The sequence below is a fragment of the Cynocephalus volans genome, chromosome 2 (assembly GCF_027409185.1).
Source record: "Cynocephalus volans isolate mCynVol1 chromosome 2, mCynVol1.pri, whole genome shotgun sequence".
Classification (NCBI taxonomy): Eukaryota; Metazoa; Chordata; class Mammalia; order Dermoptera; family Cynocephalidae; genus Cynocephalus; species Cynocephalus volans.
The window spans coordinates 209329600-209352842 of NC_084461.1; the positions used below are offsets into that span (position 1 = coordinate 209329600).

Genomic DNA, 23243 nt, shown 5'->3' on the forward strand with positions numbered 1-23243 from the left:
GTGCCATGAGAAGGCCTGGGTGCTGAGGGTCCTGGCTTCTAACTGTTGCCAATAGGGAAACTGGGGGCCAGGGTGGGGAGACCTTGTCCTTGGAGCTGAGTGGAGGCCATACTCCTGTGCTTCCTGCTGGGCCTCGAGAACCCCCAGGGCACAGGACCCACAGAAGGCTCAGGGTACACCTAAGCGCTAGACCTGTGATCAGAACCAAGATGGGGAACAGAACCTAAAATACAAACATTTATTCTATTAAAAACCACTGTCCCTGCATCTCAAACTATGTCTATAACTTACAATCTAAATAAAAGCCAGTTAATATAAATAAGGAGAAGGAGGTCATTTCTGAAGAAATCAAATTCTAGAAAAGAAACAAAGAAAAAATAGGTAAGTTTCAAAGAATTCTGATGTCTCCCCAAGTTAAACAAACTACCCAGGCCTTCCCTCTGGCATGCTGGGCTGTTACTTCTGAATAGCCTCCATCGTGGGGTGAGGGGTAGGTGTCCATGGGGCGGAGGGCACCCCAGACCCACCAAGGTATCACTGTTCTCACTGCACCCTCTGCCTGGGTCCGGCTGTCATCCACTTGAAAGCCCCTGATGCCCTCGAAGTCCCCGGCACCTTCTCGCCTTCCAGACCCTGTTCAGCTACTCCCCAGGCTGCCCCCGCTACCCTTCACACTGCTCCTCACCCCTCCCAGCCCAACCCAGCTGCACCCCTGCCTTTGTGGCAAGAGACACGCAACAGCATTGACCAAGCAGGCTGCAGGGGAAGGGTCTGTTTCCAGTCCCTGCTCCACTACCTGGGAGTCCCCACTCATCACCTTCCACCTCTGTCCCACCCTAAGAAGCCTCATGCCGCCACTCCACACTCATTGTCTAAGGAGGGTGTCAGCCCCATTTTCAGGTGAGGAAACGGGTTCTGCCTAATTAGGTACCTGGCCCAAGGTCACTGCTGATGAGCTGACAGACCTTGATGAAAGTCCCAAGGGTCTAGTCCACAGCCCCTCCCCCAACAGGACACCTCTTGCACTCCAGATCACCCTGAGACAGGGACTGTGGGGTCCAAGGCTCCCTATGCCATTCTCAGCAGAACCCACTATTGCCCCAACAGGGGAGCAGGCACCCATTCCAATAACTTCCAGCTCACCATGGATGGGGCCCTAGCACAAAAGTACCTCCTACATCAAAGCCTTGGCAGAGCCCCTCTGCCGCAGTGGTGGCTTCCAGCCTATGGCTTGGGGAATCACAGGGTTAGATGTGGGGGGCCCTGGGCTGAGAGGTAATCACACAGACATAGGGCAGCCCCCCCCACTGTTTCTCAAGGGCCCCTCAAGAAAGAGGAAGTGTGTGAGGCAGTGGAGAGAGACTGGCTGGGGAGTCATCCAGAGACCTGGTGGCCTGTCAGTGACTCAGGACAGCCGCACGCTAGTGAAGGCCTGCGTAGAGCCGACATTATGTAAGTTGCAGCTGAGTGGCATCAGCAGCTTTGCTTTCTCAAGGGCCGAGCATACAGAAGCCCAGATAGCCAGCTCTGTGGGCTCCAGCCTGGGCCTAATGTGATGACTGAAGGGGCAGGAGGCTCCAGGTGGCATCCAAGGGTGGCATCAGGGAGTCTACATGTCACATGCGTCACACACGCGATGCCCAGCCCCATGGTGTGGGCAGCAGAGAGTGAATAACAACTCTTTTTGAAGGGATCACAGGGGCTTAATGAAATTAACTTCCTCAAAAATGCCCTATTGTGGCCCTGCTGACCACCTAGGGACAGACATTCTTGGGAAAAATGTGCTGGCCTCAAATCTCCCCAAATCTCTGAAAGTCAAGTAAAAGCCTCTGTTGAGGGAGGACAAAGCAGGGAATCAGGGTCAGCTCTGATGGGGCAGGACCACCTGGCCACCCCTGAGGACTGTTGGCCACCCCTGAGGACCCTTGGCCACCCACATAACTCACCCTCAGGACAGGAGGGAAACGAGGGCATCCAGAAACTTGCTCCGATCCTCGGCTTTCAGCTCAATTACTGAAGTAATGAAAGAAAAACATCTGTGAGAAGGGAGGAGTGGGAAAACAGGCCAGGCACAGAACTCCCTCTGCCCGACGATCTCAGACTGGAACAACCTTCTGCTGCATTCCAAACTGTACTAGGTTCTTCCGGGCCCTGAATATTCTGAACTAGGACTAGTTACATCTCTCCATCCCATAGTATTTAATTATCAGAACTGCTGGCTGCACAGTGGAGAGGCCGGAGCTGTGGCCTGTGGGGAACACCCTCTGGGCAGTTGGGGCCAGTGGTGACAGCCAACAGAAGGACATGGGGGATGTGATGACTCAGAGAATTATAGATCTGAACAGGAATGAGCCTTCCTACCCTGTACAACAGACCCCTACCTTCGCAATAGATTGCGGAAGGCCCCAAGATGGAGCAGGAGGCCACCTTGGCCCCACTCTATCCAGTGCCTTGGGTTCAGCATCCTCTTCCGTGGAAGGGGAACATGATGCAAACTGCCTGCATCTTGTAGGGCCTTGGAGCTCAGCCAAGCACATGGACCTTGTCAGACAGCAAAACCAGGCCCTGGGACGTGCCTGGCCTGGTCCTGCGAATTGTCCATGCTGCCAGCCACAGCCTCAGGAGCCCCAGGCCCGGGTGCATGCTGGCCACAGCTTGCTCCACACCCCCACCCCTAGGTCTCCATCCTCAGGGGAAACCAGGCAGCGCCTGGCCCTGAATCTTCCCTGTGTAAGGAAGGCAGGAGGTTGTGTAGGCTGGCGGGCACCAGCCTCCCCCACAATACAGGCACAAAACAGGAAGTGGGAGCTGCTCAGGGTGGCCACACAGCACCACGGCCATGATTGCATAGCACAAGGAAGCTGGCTCTGAGATAGCTGAGGCAACCTGAATAGAGACTGGGTCACCCATGACAGTGATTTGTGATTATTAAGAAATCAGGTGGTGGTAATATAAGAAAAGATCCTGAGAGATGCAGGTGAAGGAGGCTGTTACAGGCTGAACTGTGTCCCCCCAAATTCCTACACTGAAACACCAACCCCCAGTACCTCAGTATGTGACTATATTTGGAGACAAGGCCTTCAAAAAGGTGATTCAGGTAAAATGAGGCTGTCAGGGTGGGTCCTAATCCAATATGACTGGTATCCTTCTAAGAGATTAGGACACAGACACACATGGAGGGAAGATGATATGAGGACACTGAGGAAAGGGCCAAGGAGAGAGGCCTCAGGAGAAGCTGACCCTGCCCACACCTTGGCATCCTGAACTTCCAGCCTCCAGGACTGCAAGAAAATGACTGGTTTAAGCCACCCAGTCTGTACTTTGTCCTGGCAGCCCCAGAAAACTAATAATACACGGGTGGGGAGGACTGTTGATAAGTCCATTTTAGTTTAAAACATGTCAACAAGAACAAAAGATAAATGTGGATAGATGTGAACCACATTCCACGCTGGCATCTGGGGAAGCTGAGGCCGGGTGGGCCCTTCCACTCCAGACTCATTCAGCACAGAGGTGAAGCCAGTATCTGAGTTGTCACACAGGTGCCCTTCATAACAACAGCTGCTGGCCTGAGGGGTGGTGGTGGCCTTGGGTCACTGCAGTTCTTGCTGTTTCCTCACCCAAGCAATGGGGAGATGGCCCTGACCAGTGAGGCTGGGGCCTGGAAGCCCTGGTGGCTGGTCCTCCACACTTGGTGGGAAGGACTTTAGGGCAGGACTATAAGGCCGGAGTCAGGCCTCCAGCTCCCCTGGAAACACCTTTCCCCTCTCCTTTGGGCCCGTCCTGACAGGAGACTCTGGGCTCGTGGGGTTCAGGGCCTCAAGCACCCCAAAGCTACCTGAGCCACAGGGAGCAGCCTGGCCCAGGGCTGGTTCCAGGAGGATGAGAGAGAGGGCTGCTGGCCAGGCATCTCAGCATTGTCAGCTTGTTTGGTTCCAGGGCCAGCGCTGACCTGAAAAGGTCAGGTGAGAGAAGTGCAGCCGAGCAGCAGAAAACTCTTACCTGAGAGGTCAAAGTGGTTGTGCAGCGTCCGGGAGTTGGTACTTTCTGCCGCCTTCTCAAACGCCCGCCCAAAAAAGCTGTGGACACACAACAGACACGTTGGGGGCCAGGCCACCTGCAATGGACCCTTCCCACCCTGTGACAGACACCAGAGGGCAAACATCACTCTACTCAACAGGCCAATGGGCCAATGTGTCGACACCCCCACGGCCCTACCACTCGCCCCATTCCAGGACTAGCGGAAGCCGCTCACTTCTTTCTATCTGAGCTGTCAGTCTCAGGGGGAATGCCCACCACAGTCACTGTGCCCTGCTCCATGCTCAGGGGGGCAGCCATCACCAGGGGCAGCAGCTTGCAGCGCCGGTTCTTTGTCTGAGAAGACAAATGACACCCTCAGGCATAGCCAAATCCACATCCCCCACTGTCCTCGTGCCACCATCCCAGCAACACCATGCCCCAGCTGTTCCTCTCAGGAGCTTTGCCCTGCTGTTTCCTCCTCACCTCCTTCAGGTCCTGCAGCAGCTGTCAACTTCTCCAGGAGGTGCCCCAACCAGCCCCTCACCTTGTACTGCTCCATCCACTCTGGAATGTGCCCCCATCTAGAACTGCACATACTCACTTGTCTGCCCCCCTCCCCAGCACTTCTGCTCCCTCAGGATGGAGACAATTGGTGTTCCTGCGGCACCCACACCCTGCCACCAAGGTGACCAATTGTCCGTTTGTCCAGGACTAAGGGGCCTCCTAGACGAGAATAGGGGCAATTGGTCACTGTATGAAAACAGGGCCTGGTAGATGGTGGTTCCTCAATAAATGTCTGATGAATGAATAATCCTGTGAAGTGGGTATTTGTTCCCCCACTTTATAGATGAGGAAACTAAGGCTCAGCGGTCAGATGATCTACCTGGTAAATGAGGCTGAGATGTGAATACAGCCTATAGGACTTTGAGGCTCATGTTTCATCCCTAGTTCATCTTTTGACATTATTTGTCTTCAAAGAACACTCATATAATCATTTGATCGGTTAGCTCAGCAGCCTGAGAAAATTTCGACATCCTATTACACATTTCATTTAAAATAGCCCCCAGCATAAACCCTCATCCTTGAAACAGAGCAAGACTTTGATTACTGGAATGTGCTAGACCGTCCTTTCCATAGCCACACCCAGGAGGAGACTGCTGTCAGCTGGATAAGGACAGCTGAGGGGTGCATTTTAGGCCAACACAGAGAAGGGTGTTAGACCACATAGAAGAAAATTAGCCTAAAATACAAACTTTTGCTGGGAAGCAAGTCTGTGCTACATCCAACCCCACCTCTTCCTGATCTGCCACAGCTGAACACAAGTTCCAGCCTGATTTGCTCTGTGTGGGCTCCTCCCTACTCGTCCAAGTGACTTGGACAGTGAGTGATGAAATCAGAGCTTGAGGGAAGCAGAAGGTTCCTAGGGGTCAGCTGAGGAAACACAGCTCAGAAAAAGTAAGGGATGTGCCCAGACCCTGAAGATGGTGAACGGTCACAAATACCCCAACGCTAGCATCTAATGCCCAGTGCAGAGTGTTCTCCAAGCATCTACCCTCCTGTACCACAGTACTTGTCCACCGAGCTCCTCACCGAACACACAAAGGACTTGAGCAGGTTCCTGCTGAGCAGGCTCAGGGATGCCGGCTTGGAGAACAATATGACATCTGGAGTGCCCTGGGGAGGGGGACACAGACCGTCAGATGAGGCCATTCGTAGGCGTGGCCCGTGGCCCAACACCTGTGCATCTGCAGGAGGCCTGACCTCCATGAGAGAGCAGTAAAGGAAAGGCCCCTGGGAGATGACGAGGTTGGTGCAGAGGCAACTGGCGATGGTCTGCTGGGTGGCTTGCAGCTGCTTCTTGGCGAGTTCCAGGCCATAGTACAGCTTGTCCAGGTTACTCCTGTAACAGGGCAGACATGTGGCTTTGGCTGTGCTCGTTGGGAACTCCAGGTAAGTCATCAAAGTTACCAAGAGATTGCTCAGCTTCTGGTTCAGGAAGGGGCTTGGGGATAAGAGTTTATCTTCTCTCCCTCCTCAGTTTCCTTTCACATGAAAGGAAGGAATAAAAAATGTATAAGCCCACAGCAATGGGAACAAGAAGTAGGAAGGGTGCTGGCATCAGAAGACAGGAGACTGAAAGCCAACAGAGAAGATCGCCACAGGAGGGCCCAGGAAGGTGCCTGTAGGGTTAACCTAGAGTAACCACACGACCTAGCAATTCTACTCCTAGGTATACAACCAAGAGAAATGAAAACATGACTCCCCAAACTTGTACATGTAGACTTACAGCAGCATTATTTGTAACAGTCAAAAAGTGAAATCCACCCATATGCTCATCAACTGATGAATGGATAATAAAATGTGGCATTTATCCATCCAATGGAATATTACTCACAATGATAAGACATGAAGTCCTGATACATACTACAACAAGGATGAAACTTGTCAACGTTATGCTATGTGAAAGAAACCTGTCACAAAGGAGCACATATTATATGATTCCATTTGTATGAAATGCCCAGAATAGCAAATCCACAGAGACAGAAAGTAAATTAATGGTTGCCAGAGGCTGAGAGGTGATGGCTAAGAGGTACGGAGTTTCTTTGTGGGACAATGAAAATGTTCTAAAATTACACAGTGGTGATTGTCACAGAACCTTGTGAATATACTAAAAGCCACTGCATTGGACACTTTACATGGGTGAATTGTATGGTATGAGAATTACATCTCCATAAAGCTGTGTAAAAAATGTGTGCAAAGGGGCAGAACCAGGAAAGCCCAGAAAGCAGGCCTGCATACATTTTTACCACTGCACAAAAGTAACAGAAGTAGCCGCTCCGTGAAGCAGGAAAAGCTGTCTGAATCATGCCTCCTTCCAAAAAGTCAGGGAAACAAAATTCACAAGTAAAAGAACAACGGCAAAGTACCAAGGTCAAATCTCCTCAAAGTCACTATTAGAAAAAAGAGAATAAGGAGCAGAATAACCTCGCTCAACAATGAAAGCACACTACAAAGACATGCCAAAAAAAGATCAAAACTGTCAAGTTCTATTTCAAAACAAACTCAAAGACATGAATAAAAAGCAATACAGGATGTCTCAGGAAGTGAGATAAGAAAGGACTTTATTTCCTTAGAAACAAAGGAAAAATAATTGAGAAATTAAGACTAAGCTAGAAGAGACACAAGAATAAATAAAAACAACAAATAATGACTTTAAAGATATAGAAGGTGAAAAAAGAAGAAAATTTTAAAATCAAAAAGACAAAAGAAGAGATGAAAAGGATTCAAGAAAAAGTGACTAGTACTGAAGATGGGAAGGCAATGTGTGAAGTCCACCTGTTCTGGTGGCTGTGCTTCCTATTCGCACAAGCATTTTCTGCAGGACAGTCACTCCCATGCCTTGGGGGTCCATGCCACTGGCCACCCTGACCAGTATGAGGCTGAGGAACTGAGGTGTCCCCTGAGGGGAACCAAGGCCACACCCACTACCTGGAGAGACTGTCCAGAGCCTGGATGAAGTGATCCGTCCCTGAGCTGTCCTTCTTGGGGTTCTCCATCAGAGACATGGTGGCGAAGACCACATCACTGGCCAGGAACTTATGCTTGAACCCAAAATGAATGCTGAAAGTCTGCACACGCATGTCCTTCATCCTGTCACGGGTGGAAGCAATGCGGCTGTCACCCTCAAGTTGTGGGTAAGCTCTTACCACCAGGCCAGGCCAGCAGATGCTCTAATGTCCCTCACAGTTCCCCACTAATGCTCCCAGCATGACCTTCTGCTCAGAGGATGAGGCGGGTCAGAATGCCCACATATAAGATACAACAGCCCTGCAGCCCAGAGCAGCCGAGTGCTCAGCTGTTCAGTGAGCCTGGGGGAGAGCCAGCCCATTGGGCCTGGGAGTCTATGAAGGATCCTCTCCCATACCCCAGCATACCAGCTAGCTGGGGCAGGAGAAGCCAGGCACAGGGCCTCCAGTGGTACAAGAGAACCTGGTCAGGCCAAGCTCTCCTGACTCTGGCCCTGATGGCCCATTTCCTATCTCCAGTGAGGACCTGTTTCCTATTTCCAGTGAGGAACAGGCTGGGTACAACTCACAGTTCCACACTGCAGCCCCAGGACTGAAGTATCCTAAATCTCATAGGCATATTAAGAAGCCCCCCCCCTCCTTTAAAAAAAATTTTTTTTAACCCAAAGAGGACTCAAAACTTCAAGAATGGCCAGACTCAGGTCGTACTCATTTGTACATTCTTGGCTTTTTTTTTTTTTGCATTATTTTAGGAATGTGATTAAAGCAGAAGCCTTAACTTTTAAAGAAGCTTAGTCCAGAAAAATGTGTGTTTACCCAAATTTATTTGCAGACTCTTCAATCATTTCCTGCAAATTCTCCTTCAAGGCAATGTCCATGGACTGAAACTTCTGCTTCACCTGTTTCAGGGGAAGGCTGGAAAGAGCAAACCCAGGTCACACCAGTGAGATCGCAGAAACACCAACAGGAAGGAAAAAACCCTGCAACAGGGGCCACGGTGGGGAAAAATGAGGAAGGTGACAGCAAGTGCATTCCAGCGACATTCTGGGATCTAGAGGCAAGAAACTTATGGTGGAATAGGCAGCAGCTGCATATCAGAACCAAGTTGGTCAACACAAAGTAGAGGGCTTTTCCCTCGGGGGTTGGCCAGGGCTAGGGGCTGCAGACCAAGGCAGTCACTCACCCCATGTCTGCGAGGAACTCCTGGAGCCGCTTCTGCCCTTGCACGGACCAGAGCTTGAACCTGGCCGCGGTGTAGCTGGTGTTACACAGGCTGTCATGGAGGGACCAGTGCTGGTACAGCACCAGGCGGAGGCTGGTCCTGAGGTCAAGGAGCACGCGTGGCACCCACCAGCCCACCCAGAACTGTGTTGCACAGCAACCTGCAATCTCAGCAGCACATGGCTACCCCATGCAAGGGTAACCTGGAGCTCTTTGACCTTCTTAGCTTGATTTAACCCATATAGAGAGCTTATGAGGCAAAAGGTGCACACCATTATCCCCATTTGACAGAGAGAGAAAATGAGGTGCAGGGGTTCTGCAGACGCCATGTACCGTGGCCACAGAGAGTAGTCACGGCCACACAGGACACAAGAGGTTGAGGTTGCCAGCTCTGCAGTCATCATCTTCTGCCCCCTCTATCTCCATTTAGCCCAGCCTTCCCTACCACCTGTTCCTCCCAAGAACCCTCTGCAGGGATCCCATCCACAAAGCCCCCCATTCTCTCCCCTCTTCTTGAACTCACCCTTCACCACCCCTAGCACTGTGCACATGGCTATGAGCGTGGATGGTCCCTCCACCACAGACCTCTCCTCCACAGGACATAGGCTGGCCCTGCCTGCTTCGTGCGGTTATGCTGGCACCCTGCCAAACTTCAAACTGCAAGCATGGCTCTGATGCTCGGTGTGCTCTGTCCTCACTGCTGCCCCTCCTGACTCCTGGAACCCAGGACCACCGCCCTTCCTAACTCAACTCTCAGAAGCTTCCTACACAACTCACATATGCAGCCCTGTGACCAACGAGCACACCAGCCACATGGGGATGTGGGCTGGGGCCTGCAGAGGGTGACTAAGCAAACAGCGCCCACTGAGCACAACAATGGAGGCAGGGGGTGCTGGCTGCATGCCGAGAGCCCCAGCCACAAGGATACTCATACTCAAAGGAGATCCGTGTGCAGTCCACAGAGAGAGTGTTCTCCTCATCCTCATTTCGGTGGTTGTGCCGGGACACATGGCGCTGCAGGATGCCAACGTCAGTCACATACTTCATTCTAGAAAGAAAGCACTGAAAGCTGGACTGGCTCCCTCCTAGCCTCACACAGCAGGCTGGGCCCAGATGGCTCAGGGCATCCCTTTGCACTCATGTGCAGCGGGCTGCCTACCACATGGACTATTCCTATACAAGGACTAAGGAGGGTTGGCCATCCCCTGCATAGAAACCAGGCAGCCGGGGGAACATGAGCAGCAGAGGTGGCAGAGGCGGGCTTTGGCCTCACCCACCTCCCCTGTTCTTATTTGACACCTCCTGAGAGTGGGCGTTGTGGAAACCATGGCCCCACCTGCCAGCCCACACAGTCAAGTGGACAGAGCCCATAAGTGACAGGAATCCACAGCAGAGGATGCACAGGAAATGCTACTGAGCATAGTGGGAGCGGGCAGACCCCACCCCAGGTCCCAAATGGCCACCAGCCAGGATGGTGACAGCAAGGCCCTCACTTGAGGGACAGCCACAGGCTGGGGATGGTGACTGGTGCTGCACACACCATTGCGTTTCTGGATCCTACCTTAGCTATGCATATGCCCCATGCTTCCCTTAACAGAGAAGGGGACTGAGGCCCAGCAAGGCGGTCAGCTGTGCCAAGGTGGCAAGTCCAGGCACTGGCCCCAGGTCTGAGACTTGGGCCCCTCCTGCTCCATGGGCCACGCTGCAAGACCCAGACAGGGGTGGGGTGGGGTGGGGGAAACAAGAAATGGGGGTATGGGGGCCTCTGCAAACTGCAAGGAGTACAGTGCTCAAGCATAGGCTGTGCCTAGTGCTTGCCAATTCACAGCTTGGGGACATCTGCCTGGGTCTCTGGGAGAGGGTTAACAACTTGGGATCTCAGGCTGAGGTCCCTGTCGATTGTCTTAGATGTCCTGCTTGACTGGACCACCCCATGAGGGAGGGGCATGAGAGAAGATGCTGCCCAACGCTGTTCAAGGCCCCTGCTCCTGCCCTGGCCACATTCTGGGGCAGCCTCTCAGTTCCCTGGCAGAGCCTAACAGAAGAACCACCATCAAGGGGCAAAAAGAGATTCTGCTTCATACCAGGCCTCCTTAAAATCCTCTTGAGCCTTCTCTTTGCCTTTGAGATCAAACCCACACCCCCCTCCCCTTGCACAGGCCACATCTCTGTGCCTGCCTCTAAGCCTGGCCCTGCCTGCAGCACCCAGCATGAACAGGACACAGAAAATGCTGGGAGACCAAGCTCCGTCCTCCCACTGCTGGCTCCACCTGGTGGACTCCTCGCCCACACAAGGCCACAGTCACTCCACCAGAGGTCTGGGTACTAAGCCCTTCCTCGGAGACAGAGGCCCTGGCCCAAGGAGGAGGGCCACACCCCAGCCCCCAATAGGACCCTATAGTGACTCTGCCACCCATCTCCCTGCTGCAAACTCAGAGGCCGTGCACATGGTCACAGCACAGGGCCGACGCTGAAAAGTGAGGGAGCATGTCCTTACTGGGTGATCTTGTCTTGTACCCACTGGTCTGTTAGTCCAACGATGGCCCACCTGGAAGGAGAGAAGGTAATGGAGACAGCCTGCAGGCTGCCCGAACTCTGCAGGGCCTGTGGCATGGAGTGAGGTAATGGGACAGGGCAGCCCAAGCCTAACACTCCCAGGGGCATCCTGCCAGTGTGGCCAGTCCTCAGCCCACCCTTGGACAGGTGGCCTCCCCAGAGAGGTGGACAGATTAGAGTGGCAACTCAGGCCTCACAGCACAGTGTCCACTGCCATGAGAGCTTTAGGTACACAAAGGAGGGATGTCTCTTAGGACAGGGACGGCATCTAGACTGGCAGACTGGGCTCCCTGCTTTTCCTGCAGCTTACTTTAAATGGACCATTCAGGCCTTTGCCCACGAACTTACAGCAACCCACACCCTTACATCTTACATACACTGCTAGTTGCCATGTGTGCTCTCTGCCTGACTCTTCATTCCCAGCTCATGTGACCCAGGGACCCTCCTGAACCATTGCACCCTAGCTGCCCAGGATAAGTAAGAATCTTTGAACTTGTTTCCTGTTGTGATGATGTATTGAATTTGCACCTTCCATCTGAAGAACCAGGGGCTGTCCCAAGCTGGGTTTTCTCCAGGATACGGAGAACACAATGTGGGGCTCCCAGAGCCAGAGCCACAGTCAGGCAGGCATAAACCATACCCAGGTTAGACAAGAGCTGCAGGGCATCCGCCAGTATAAACAAGTTTCCCATATGAGGGAGCCCTGATTGCAGACAACTAGGAATTAGGCTGTCCACCAGGTAAAGGAAGTACACCATGAAAGCCACACATTAAACACCCATGTCAGCTCCCCTTAATTTCCAGTCAGGGCAGGGCTGCCAGCCACTCTGGCACTGGAACCCCAATTTAGCTGGGGGCTCTCAAAACAACATGGCAGACACATGCCACATCACCACTACAGGTCTCCTACCTGACCTTACTGCAGGACCCTCAATGCAAGACCCCAACCCTGGTCCTGGGGGCATGAGGATTATTACCTCCACACCATGGAAGGGAATCTGAGGCTGAGGACTGAGTGACCTGGCCAAGGAGAGACGGTGGACACAGCCAGGTGCCGGCTCATGGTGCAGGGACAAGAGCTGAGGCTGGTGGGGCAGAGGATGGGCAGAAATCCTCTATGCGAGGTGATGACAGAATACCCCGGGCCTAGTGGTGGCCTTGCACCAGCCCCCAGCTGCCCTGAGGCCCTGATTCTTCACAGACCATTATAATCCCCACTGTGGAAGATCAGAGCTGTAAGGGGCCTCGCCAGACAGACTGTCATCTCACTGAAGAGAAAACCAGGACATCCAGCAGAGTGATGAAGTGGCGGAGCTCTCTTCACTTGGAAAAGCTCTGTGAATTTCTTTTCTAGATCAACTCAAGTTGACAGTAACTGAGCAAGGCCTCCTGGTCTGTGTGCTGAGTGTGCCACCCACACAGAGAACTCAGAAACAGGGATGGTTCTTCCTGTGTCAGATTTTACCACATACCAGGGCTGTAAGGATGCCTAGCAAGGGCTGCCTCATTCAAATCTCACACTCCTTCTGTCGCCTCATTTTCAAGGCTGAGCGGCAGGGGTGTGGAGGGTGGAGCTGCACCTGAGCCACACCCCTCGTTTTCTGCACTCTCCAATGCCCCACGCCCTCTGAATTTGTGTGGAGACCCCAGAGCCTCACAGTTAGGAAGAAGACCACAGTCATGCACATTCCCAGAAAGGGGCTGCATCCAACATTCCTGGTGGGAATGAGGGAGGCGCCCTCCCTGTGGGAGGACAGAGCTGCTCCCATGGCACGTGGCAGCAAGACTCCCGGCACGGACACGACAATGGGCTACATACCACAGCATATCGTTCAGGTCCTTGGACATCATCCATGCCAGGTCAAACATCACCATGGCCGACTGTAAGGAAGCAGGGAAGCCTGAGGCCAAAGGCAGCCACGTTCACGTGAGGGGTGCACACTGGGGCTGGCCCATGCAGCTGGGCCAGACCTGAGCTGCTGGGGTCCCTGGCCAAGTGGCTACAGATTGAGGGTCTGTCTGGCCAGGGTACGCAGGTGGATTCCAGCCCAATCTGGGGAACTAGTACACACTAAACCAAGGGCAGGAAAAATGAGAGTAACTCTGCTGACCCATGTGTTCTCCTCTGCTAACTAAAGTCATTACAATCTGTGTACTTCATCCTGCAGCAAGTGAAGAATGGGGGACAGCCCAGGTGTGGCACTGGGCCAGGGTCTCTACACATCTCACTAGGCCCCTCAGTGATGCCAAAGGCCAGCACTGAAGCCTGAGGTCAGGGGACCCCATCATTTGCCTGGCCCTTGCATCCACACACTCTTCCTGGCTGGCTGGCGGCTCTGAACACCTTCCAGGAAGGCCAAGTGAGGCAGGGCCCTGGTTCTAGTTACTTAGATGTTAAAGAGGGAGGGGGCCTCAGGACCCCATCTGAGGAAGGTCTTTCCAATAGGTCTGTCCATGGATGTAAGAATTTAGCTCCCTGTGGGCGGAGGGTCTGGGTTTGGTAGGAGATTGTAAGGGGTATCAGAGTATGATCAGAAGACTCTAAAGTCCCCTTAGCTGTGAGAAGTGGGTTTCCTCCAAAGGACTTCCAAGGGGGCCGTCTACATATCTATAGGGAGACGGGCATCTTGTCTGAGCAAGAATCAACTCCCTTCCCACCTACTGCTTAGAACTTTCCATTTGCCAGGGCTGAGCAGAGAGGGCAAGAGGATGATCCTTCAAAGGACAATGGAACCTTGATAATAAAAGGGACATTGGAAATATGGTGTTCAGAGTTCAAAGTCCCAGGGTCAAATTCTAAGACTAAATACAGGATGTTTTACTGGAAACTTATTTCCTAGGGCCCTGAACTCCACTCAACACTCTTAGAGTCAATATAGATTTTCTACAATAAATTCTGTTCTGCAAAACACAGACACTAATGTGCTGTTATAAGTCTTTAGAGTTTTTATTCTTGCACAGAGATTAGTACAGACTCGTGCAATATTTTTGATTACGAACCAAAATAACAGCTGCTGTTCTCTGAGCATCTATTAGGTACAAGGGACCATCTTAACAACTGCCTCTGAAATAAGGATTATTCTCTTCAATTTACAGAGGAGGAGTTCAAGGCTGAAAGAGGCTGCACCATCTGCATGAGGTCACACAGTGAGAAGCTGTGAAGCTCAGATTCAAAGAAGGCTTTTGTGGCTCTAAAACCTGTGCTTCTTCCTCATGTTTTAAGACACTGACCCCTACAGTCAGAACTTTATGGTGAATTACACCTATTCATACTTACTGATGTCCCATGATATTCATACTGCTCATAATCAAAGAGGATGTCTCTTCTGCAATGACATAAAATGCAGGTCTTCAACAGGAAGCAGCACAACAAGAAGCCAAACATTTGGGAAAATGCTAAAAGTTGACAGTTTCAAAGAAATGCTAACTAAGTCATTGTACTATTTGTTTTCACTTCTGACTTTTTAGCAGAACGTACACATACAACAATGCCAGAAGGCAATGAAATCAACACAAACTGCTTATGGCAATGTATGACGTAAAATGGGTAGTCCCCAAATCTCAGTGCCAAGAAATTATCCCAAAACAACAATTCAAAGGAAAACTTGCTGTGTGCAGTTATTCATTGCAGCCTTATATGTAATAGCAAAAAACTGGTAGTAACCTATAGTTCAAAAAGAAGGGAAATTGCCAATTAAGTACTATACAGTTTAGAAAGGCTGTTCAGAACTATTTTAAATGTTTATTAAGTAGAAAAATGCAAAATTAGATGAATACTATGATTATGTAAAATATGCACAAATATGGATAACCCGAGAAGACAAACCCAAACCCATAATTAGGTAGTGAGAATATGGATTATTTTCCCTTGTCTTTCCTTACACTTTCTGAAATGGTTTTACATTGCCCTTATGAGGGGTGGCCTTCCCCGCCATGGTTGGCTGGCAGGAGTGTACACCCTCAGCTTGAATAGCAGGGAACATGAGCTGGGGAGACCTCCAAGGACAGATCCAGCAAGAAAGTCCCCTGGTACCCACCTCAAGGGCACTGCTGCACGTTTATCTCAAGCTAGAATATCTTTCCAATATTTTCACTTTAAAGCACTTGAATTTTTTTACATTTGCAATAAGAAGAGGAATTATGGATAACTTAGTTTTCCTTTTATATATATTTTTTCTATGAAAAGTTTTACACAATTGGCATCTATTTCATTTATAAAGAATTTGTAAATAAAGAATCTACATCTGAAAAACTTGATAAAAATAAAGATCCAGGGCCATCACCTGACATAGATGGCATGTACTTGGGAAACCCTTGGGCCTGTACTGTCACTCATGGGAACAGAGGGTGGTACAGAGGGTGACCAGAGCTCTTCTCCAGCACAGTGGCCACACGCTCACTCCTGGAGCCACTAGTCCAGAGGTTCTAAACTAAGTGAATTATCCTAAGATAGAAAAAAAAAAAGCATGCAGTCCTAGGAAAAAAATAGGTGTTGGTGGCACCACAGACCTCAGTTTGCCTGGCACCAGCGGCCACTTGATACACAGACTCACCTCCGGGCCTCCCACTCTCTCAGCTGCCTCCTCTTCATGGTTTCTTCCACTGTCTCCTGACACAGGGACAAAGAAAACAAGAGGCTGAGCAAATGTGTCAGGGACTGATCTCCACAGCCTGAGAAGGTCCTGATTTGGCAGAAACCAGTGAGCACAGACCCCTGAGGGAGAACATGGGTCATCCCTGTGCCTGAGCGCAGCCTGCTCCAGAAGGAAAGAGCTAAGACAAGGGGTGACTGGGACCCCTCTGGCTCCCTGGCACTGCAGATTCTGTGGACAGAAGGAGACAGGAGTGGGGGCTTCTCAAGTGCCTGCTCTAGGCTAGACTCCCTGTCTGTCTACCCCACCTGTCCATTACCACAGTACCATGGTACCCAGGATGAGGCCATGCCCACCTTGTACCAACGTCCGCATCAGGATTAATGAGAGCTATTGTTTCTTAGATTCTACCATGTCCCAGCAGCTATTCTAATTTTACAGGCACAATGTCATTTGATTCTCACAACAAAAGCACCTGGTAATGTGGTGGTTTTAAAAATCAATGATCTCAAGACTTCTGCTTCTCGGAAGAGGGAGTAGATGTATGTCCATATGTCTACTAAATATATTTAAAACCTCTGGACATTATAGATAAAACAAACTAAGTGAGACTACAAAAGGTAGAGAGAAGCAGACAGACCAGCTGGAGACCCCAGAACCAGAGGAGCAACATGGTATGTGTGCACTATGTTTTCTTTTTGGCTCATATATCACAGACTTGGAGCTGAAGAAGGTGGCAACTTGGAAAAACCAACAGGTGCAGGACAAAAAAAAAAAAAAAATCCCCAACAAAAGCTGCTCTGCCTAGCCAAGGGACCAGGAAGGAGCAGCCTCATAATAAAGAAAAATTTTAGGCAATAACCACACTACTCCAGCCAATACCACTAAGAACACCTCCACCCACTCCAGTGAAGGCCAAGTGGGAGCCTAGACGCCCACCCTTGTGAAGCTATAAGAAGGCACCCTAACCCCTCTGCCAGGGTGGCATCAGAGGAGCCAAGTGGGGAGCCAAGACTACCACCCCCACTGGTTGGTAACATGCCCCCACCCCACTCCCACCCAAACAGTGGGGGACTCTGGACTTCCACCCACACCTGCCAATAATGAGGCACCCCTTCTCCTCCCTGCTAGAGGGTGTCAGAGGAGGCAAAGCAGGGAGCCTGGACCCTGACGGTCCAGTGGTAACAAGGGGTTACTCCCCTTGGGTGTTAATGAGGTTAGGTAGGGAACCCGAACTTCTACTCCCCCCCAACTTGTCAGAGCAGCATCAGACAAAACCAGCAAAAACAGAAGATTCAAATAGAGCCAAAGTCTCATAATATAATACAAAAATATCCAGGTTTCATTCCAAATTCACTCATACCAAGAACTAGGATGATCTCAAATTGAATGAAAAAAGACAACCCATCAATGCCAACACCAAGAGGATAGAGATGTTAGAATGATCTGAGCAAGATTTCACAGCAGCCATCATAAAAATACTTCATCAAGCAATTACAAACACAATTGAAACAAATGAAAAATAGGAAGTCTCAGCAAGAAACAAAAGATCTAAAGACGAGCCAAATGGAAAGTTTAGAACTGAAAACCATAATAACTGGAATATTAAGTCAGTGAATGGGCTCAAGAGCAAAATGGAGGGAAGGGAGGAAAGAATCAGTGAACCAGCAGATAGAAAATTAGAAATTACCAAGTCTGAATAACAGGAAGAAAACAGACTAAAAAAATAAAAAGACTGACCATTCATGTCAGCAGTGTCCTGGAGGGACAGGAGAAAGAGGGCAGACTGAAAACATACTTGAAGAAATAACGGCTGAAAATTTGGCAAAAGACGTAAGCCTAGAGAATCAAGGAGCTGAGTGAATCTCAAGAAGGATAAACCCAAAGAAATCCACACCAAGACACATCATGATTAAACTTCTGAACACTAAAGCAAAAAAAAAAAAAAAAATCTCAAAACCAGCCAAAGGAAAATGGTACCTTACCTACGGGGCAGTGGGGGGAAACAATTTCAATGATGGAGAATTACTCATTACAAACTGTGGAGGCCAGATGAAGTGGCACAATATTTTTCGAGTGCTGAAAGAAAAGAACTATTAACCCAGAATCCTACACCTAGTAAAAATATTTGTGAAGAATAAAGAAAAAATCAATAACTGCTCAGAAAAAGGAAAACCAAGAAAATTTATCACCAGCAGATCTCTCCTAAAAGAATGATTAAAGGAGGTTCTATAAGCAGAAAAGAAATGGCAAAAGAAAAAATCTTGAAACATGAAAAAGGGAAAAAAATATGATAAGCAAAAATTAGATAAATACAATAGGCTTTTCTTAGCTGCTTGGGTTTTATAATTATGTCTGATAGTTGAAGTAAAAGTTATAACACTGTTTATGTGAAGAAAATGAGAAAATTATATCATAAATGGGGAGAGTTAAGGGACATAAAAGAAGGTAGTTATTACATTTGACTCAAACAGGTATATGATGATACCAGTAGACTGTGATAGGTTATGGATATTTAATGTAATATCTGGGGCAAACATTAAACAAATTTATACAAGGAGAGACACTAACAAACACTAAATAAAAAAAAGAAAGAAAATGAAAAACAGAAAGAACAGAAAACAGAAAATAAAATGTCAGCACTAATGTATCAATAACTAAAATAAATGTAGATGGGCTAAGTACATCAATTAAAACACAGATTGGCTTTAAAAAAACATGATTTAAAAACATATGCTATTTAAAAAAATTCACTACAAATGTAATGATATAGGCAGGTTGAAAGTAAAAGGATGGGAAAAGATGCAAATATTTACCAAAGGAAGGCAGGATTGGTGATATTAATATCAGATAAATTAAGACTTCATAGCAAAAATTACCAGACACTAAATAAATAAAATGGTCAATCCACTAATAGGACATAGCAATCCTAAATGTGTGTGCACCAAACAAAAGAACTATAAAATATGTAAGTAAAAACTGACAGAACTGAAAGAAGAGACAAATCTACAATTACAGTTGGAATCTTCAACACCCCTCACTCAAAAATTGAAAGACAGAAAAGTAGCAAGCAAATAGAAGAACCCAACAACACAATTATATAATTGATATTTCTAGAATATTCTACCCAACAACAGTAGAAAACACATTTTTCTGAGTGAATATAAACAGTATTGTCTTCTCGGGTTATCCATATTTGTGCATATTTTACATAATCATAGTGTTCATCTAGCAGAAGCCATAGTGTTGGGTAGGCCTCTTCTGTTGGCGGAGCCTCAGGTCGCTAGTTCAGACCCAAGGCCCAAATGGTACAAACCACTCATATCTTCATTCATAAGATGCCTCCCTGGAGTGACTATCTGGACTGAGCCTGGCCAAGGGCAATAAACCCCCATTGCTCCTCCATGGTGACTGCATAGTGAGCAATGCTGGTGGGGAGTGCAGAAAGAAGGGGGTGTTTGTGCTGTCTATTGTTTCTTTATATCACTTTCTTAAAAAGTGATCTCTCTCTAGCCCTAGAGCTAAGTTGTCCTAAGTTTCTTTTCATCTGACAGGATCCTACTGTACAGATGAGGAAGCTGTGACTCAGAGAAGTCCAGTAACCTGCCCAAGGCCACACAGCCAGAAGAAGGCAGAGTCCGGGGTCGGCACCCATGCCTGTTAACTCCTCCACTTCCCACTGCCCTGTGGCCCCCAGTTGCAACTGGACCTGGCAGGCTCCAGGGCTGACCTTTGACCTCTGGGCGTGTAAGTTCCTCTAGAATACTGCAAGAGGCTCAAACACACCTCTTCTAACCGTTTGCGCTTTTCAGAAGGCTCTGACCCATCGCTGTCATTTCCTGAGTGCTCGTCATCCTCTTCATCCCTGAAGATGTCATCATAGGCAGGAACTTCAAGGTCATCGTCTTGTTTAATGAGTAATCTGATCTAAGTTTAAAACAAAAAGCAATCAAATCTCTCCTTTCTCCTCAACAGAAAACTATCCAGCACAGTGTTTTTCTCCTGCAGGATCTTTTCATTTCCTAATTAGCTGACTTAAGTTTTCCGTACATACAAATAGCCAACTGAGAAGAGTTTTAGACTTCGCAGGCATCTTCTTGTTTTCATTACCACTCAGTGAGGTGCTGAAGTTTTACCACAGGTATGCTGAAATTATGAAAATCTGAAAACAATATTTTGAAAACCATCTACAGCCCACTTAAGTCTGGAAAAACAGCTCCCCTCTTATGCCACACATCAACAAAATATTCTGTTTATTTTTGGGGCTGCTGGAGGTATGGGGATCTGAACCTGTGACCTTGCTGTTATAAGGCTGCACTCTAACTGAGCTAACCCACCAGCCCCACATATCAACAAAATGAAGACCCCCAACTTAACCTGTGATAGAGGACATGAAGATATGCAACTCCTAAGTAAATAAAAATCCTGTCTCTAAAAGCAATTCTAGGCTGACTTCTCTTGGAGAAGTTCTTCACATGAAGATTTCGGGACAGAAGATCAAGCCAGAGAATGCTTAGGTGGTTCTTCTGTGCTAGGTTGCAAGCTTGCTGCTCAGGGGTTCAAACAGTAAGCATGCTAGAGCCATTTTAGGCTACAGGGTTCTAGTCCCTATACCTCCCAGGTCAAAGGAATTCTACAAATGCATTCTGAGCACCTCCAAGGGCTATGTCCCATGTGTCTCATCAAAGATGGACAATACCAGATTCTTGTGCTCAGGCTGCTCCAGCTTCCACAGGGGAGCCAGACAGATGCCTTGCCAAGAAAGCCAGGTGCAACACTGTATGTGGCATACCAAGATATACACAGGTTGAGGGGCAAGCACAGAAGAGGAAAGACCCCAAAGGCCTAGGTACCTGGGTGTCGTTGTACACATTCACCACATTGACTGGCCTGTGGGTGTCACACACAAAGAATACAGTGTCTTCATCGGGTTGAAGGATATCCAATAGGTCTACATTAGCTCCACAATTTATGAGAATAAAATAACGACACTGAAAAAAGAAGGGAGATGTTGTAAAGTGACTGTAGTGAGGAGGCCCCTTTCCCTTCACCACACTAGGCCTCTGAGTCCTTCTGCTGAGATAGGTTAAGCCCCTGATATGTAGCAAGACCTGGACAGCAACAGGCTCCAAAAATGGCCATGGCTGGCCTTTATCACACTCCATATGCTATTTTATTTCCATGACAACACCATGAGGTAGGCCCTGTGGCTCTCCCCACTTTACCAAGGAGCATGCTGAGGCTCAGCAAGCCCAAATCTTGTGCTCATGGTCAAGAAGCTAATGAGGAGCAGATCAAGCCTTCAACATGCTGCTGCGTCTCTCCAGGTCTCCTGTTACTGTGCAGCACTACTTCTCCACACTGATAGCATTGTACAGGTTTAAATTTTTAGCAAATATTGGGTAGCCCACAGTTTCTGGGCACCAAGTCCTTTACCACATTCTATCACTATAATGAATCCTTTCCTTACAAATACCAAACTGGCACAGGTCCCTGACGGGATGACAGGAACTCCAGGTGAGGATTTACCTCTGCCAAAACAGTCCTAGATGTGGCCAGGGACCCTCTTCCATGTCCCTGACCCACGCTTTGGGGCCCCACAATGTCCTGTTTCTCATTTGGCCCCATGTAGAGGTGGGAGGAGTTCTGGCCTATATTGCTTAAATTCCAAAGGGAGAATATATGTTCCTGGATTTCAAGTTGGAAACTGGGATGCATTTACTTGGAGAGATAACAAAATATTGATGTATTCTAAAATAATTTTAACTAGACCATATTAAAAACTGCTAAATTCCAAGTACCTTACAAGCAAATTTCTGCAAAACAAATTCAAAGTTAGGGGCTGTTCACACTGAGTATCTTTTTTTGTTGTTGTCAATTTTGCCTCCACAACTTGAGGATAAGTCACCAGTATGTACAGCATGTTTTCCTCTTCCACATTGTCTATTGTAGTTGATATTTAAATACACACTCAATCTATTGAGGAACTAGAAAGAACACTAAATGTTAAGAAATTGCAATTGGGTAGAAAAGCCTAATTATTCTAAAAAGTATCTTTCATACCTGTTCTTTATGTTCAAGAAATGCAGTTTCAAGTTCTTGCCACCCAGACACTGGAACCAGTGTGTACTGCACGTGGTCACACTGGAATAGAGCCTGGAGAGAGAATGTTCTTAAAGCCTATTTTATTAAAGATGTCTGCAATTTACCTTAAAATGTACCAGAAAAAAACTAGATGGGTTGAGAAAAGAAACACATGTGATGATGTAAGATGAGTAAAACGTTATGGGAGAAACTAGGTGGTGAAAATATGCATGTTCACTGTACCATTCTGTCAACTTCGGTGAATTTTTGAAAATTACCAAAGTAAAACACTGGGGAAAAGCTAATCTTATTTACAGGTCCCGGGGCTTGACCAAAGCTCAATGTGAACATTGTATCATACTCAATAGGAAACTAACGATCTTCCTAATAAACTAGGGGCTCCTGTATTTCCAGCACCGTTTATGACACCACTGTGCCCTCAGTTGTCACAGATTCCTCTCAGGCCCCACATTTGAGGCCACTACAGTTTCAAAGTCCTCCCAAATGCAACAATATTTTGGCTTAGATTGTCGCAAAAATATTAACTAGTCTCCTCGTCTTTTACCTAATCCTTCTCTGACCCATCCGATACTGTCCAGACAGGGAGACGACCTCTCAAGAGTCTCCCTTGTCTCACCTGCTCCTCACCTCCCATCGCTCCCTACCCACCCTGCTCCCTCCTACTCAGTGCTCACCTCTCGCCCCGGCTCCGCCCCCCGAGGGTCCTCAGAGCTCACCTGCAGGATCTTGCAAGCGCACAGAGCGTCCACGTCCGAGGCCACGAAGAGAAGGACCCTCTGGCGGGGAAAGAACAGGCGGGCTGAGCGCAGCGACCCGAACCCCGGCCCCTCTCCGCATCCCCAGCCACCCACGGCTGCTTCTCCTTATCCCTTCCCCCCGACAAGGCCTCGGCCGGGGTCCCGACTGGGAGTCACCTGGCTCTGGACCAGCTCGTAGAAGTCTTTGCGGAAATCCGACACGAACATAGCCACGGCGACCAGACACCCTGCGCTAGCACTGAGATACCAAGAGCCCCGGCGGCGGTCAAGACTCCCGCCAAGCCGCGGCTCATCCGATTGGCCCAATGGCCATCGATTGGCCCAATGGCCACCAGCCAATAGCGACTTAGTTCCCTACATTTTCTCATTTCTGATTGGGCCACAGTGGCGGACACTAGCGTTCCGCCATTCACGGCTGGAAAAGTCCGGCCCGCCCCCAAAGAAGCTTCATCTATGAAGCAGGCCGC

The 23243-nt window shown here is 48.9% G+C and overlaps 1 protein-coding gene across 1 annotated transcript; it reads right to left on the reverse strand.

Moving 5' to 3' along the window:
* Positions 1–306: 306 nt before the first annotated feature.
* Positions 307–22983, reverse strand: CDC45 (cell division cycle 45). The gene is made up of 19 exons (XM_063086591.1): positions 22933–22983; positions 22735–22794; positions 21977–22069; positions 20767–20904; positions 19700–19840; positions 15875–15930; positions 14599–14647; positions 13141–13202; positions 11263–11313; positions 9694–9813; positions 8728–8859; positions 8361–8459; positions 7507–7668; positions 5779–5917; positions 5608–5691; positions 4253–4371; positions 4000–4076; positions 1947–2013; positions 307–355 (listed from the first exon to the last, which is right to left on the reverse strand). Exons 1-18 carry the CDS (start codon positions 22981–22983, stop codon positions 1949–1951), a joined length of 1698 nt encoding a protein of 565 aa, XP_062942661.1. The 3' UTR covers positions 307–355; positions 1947–1948.
* Positions 22984–23243: the final 260 nt, after the last annotated feature.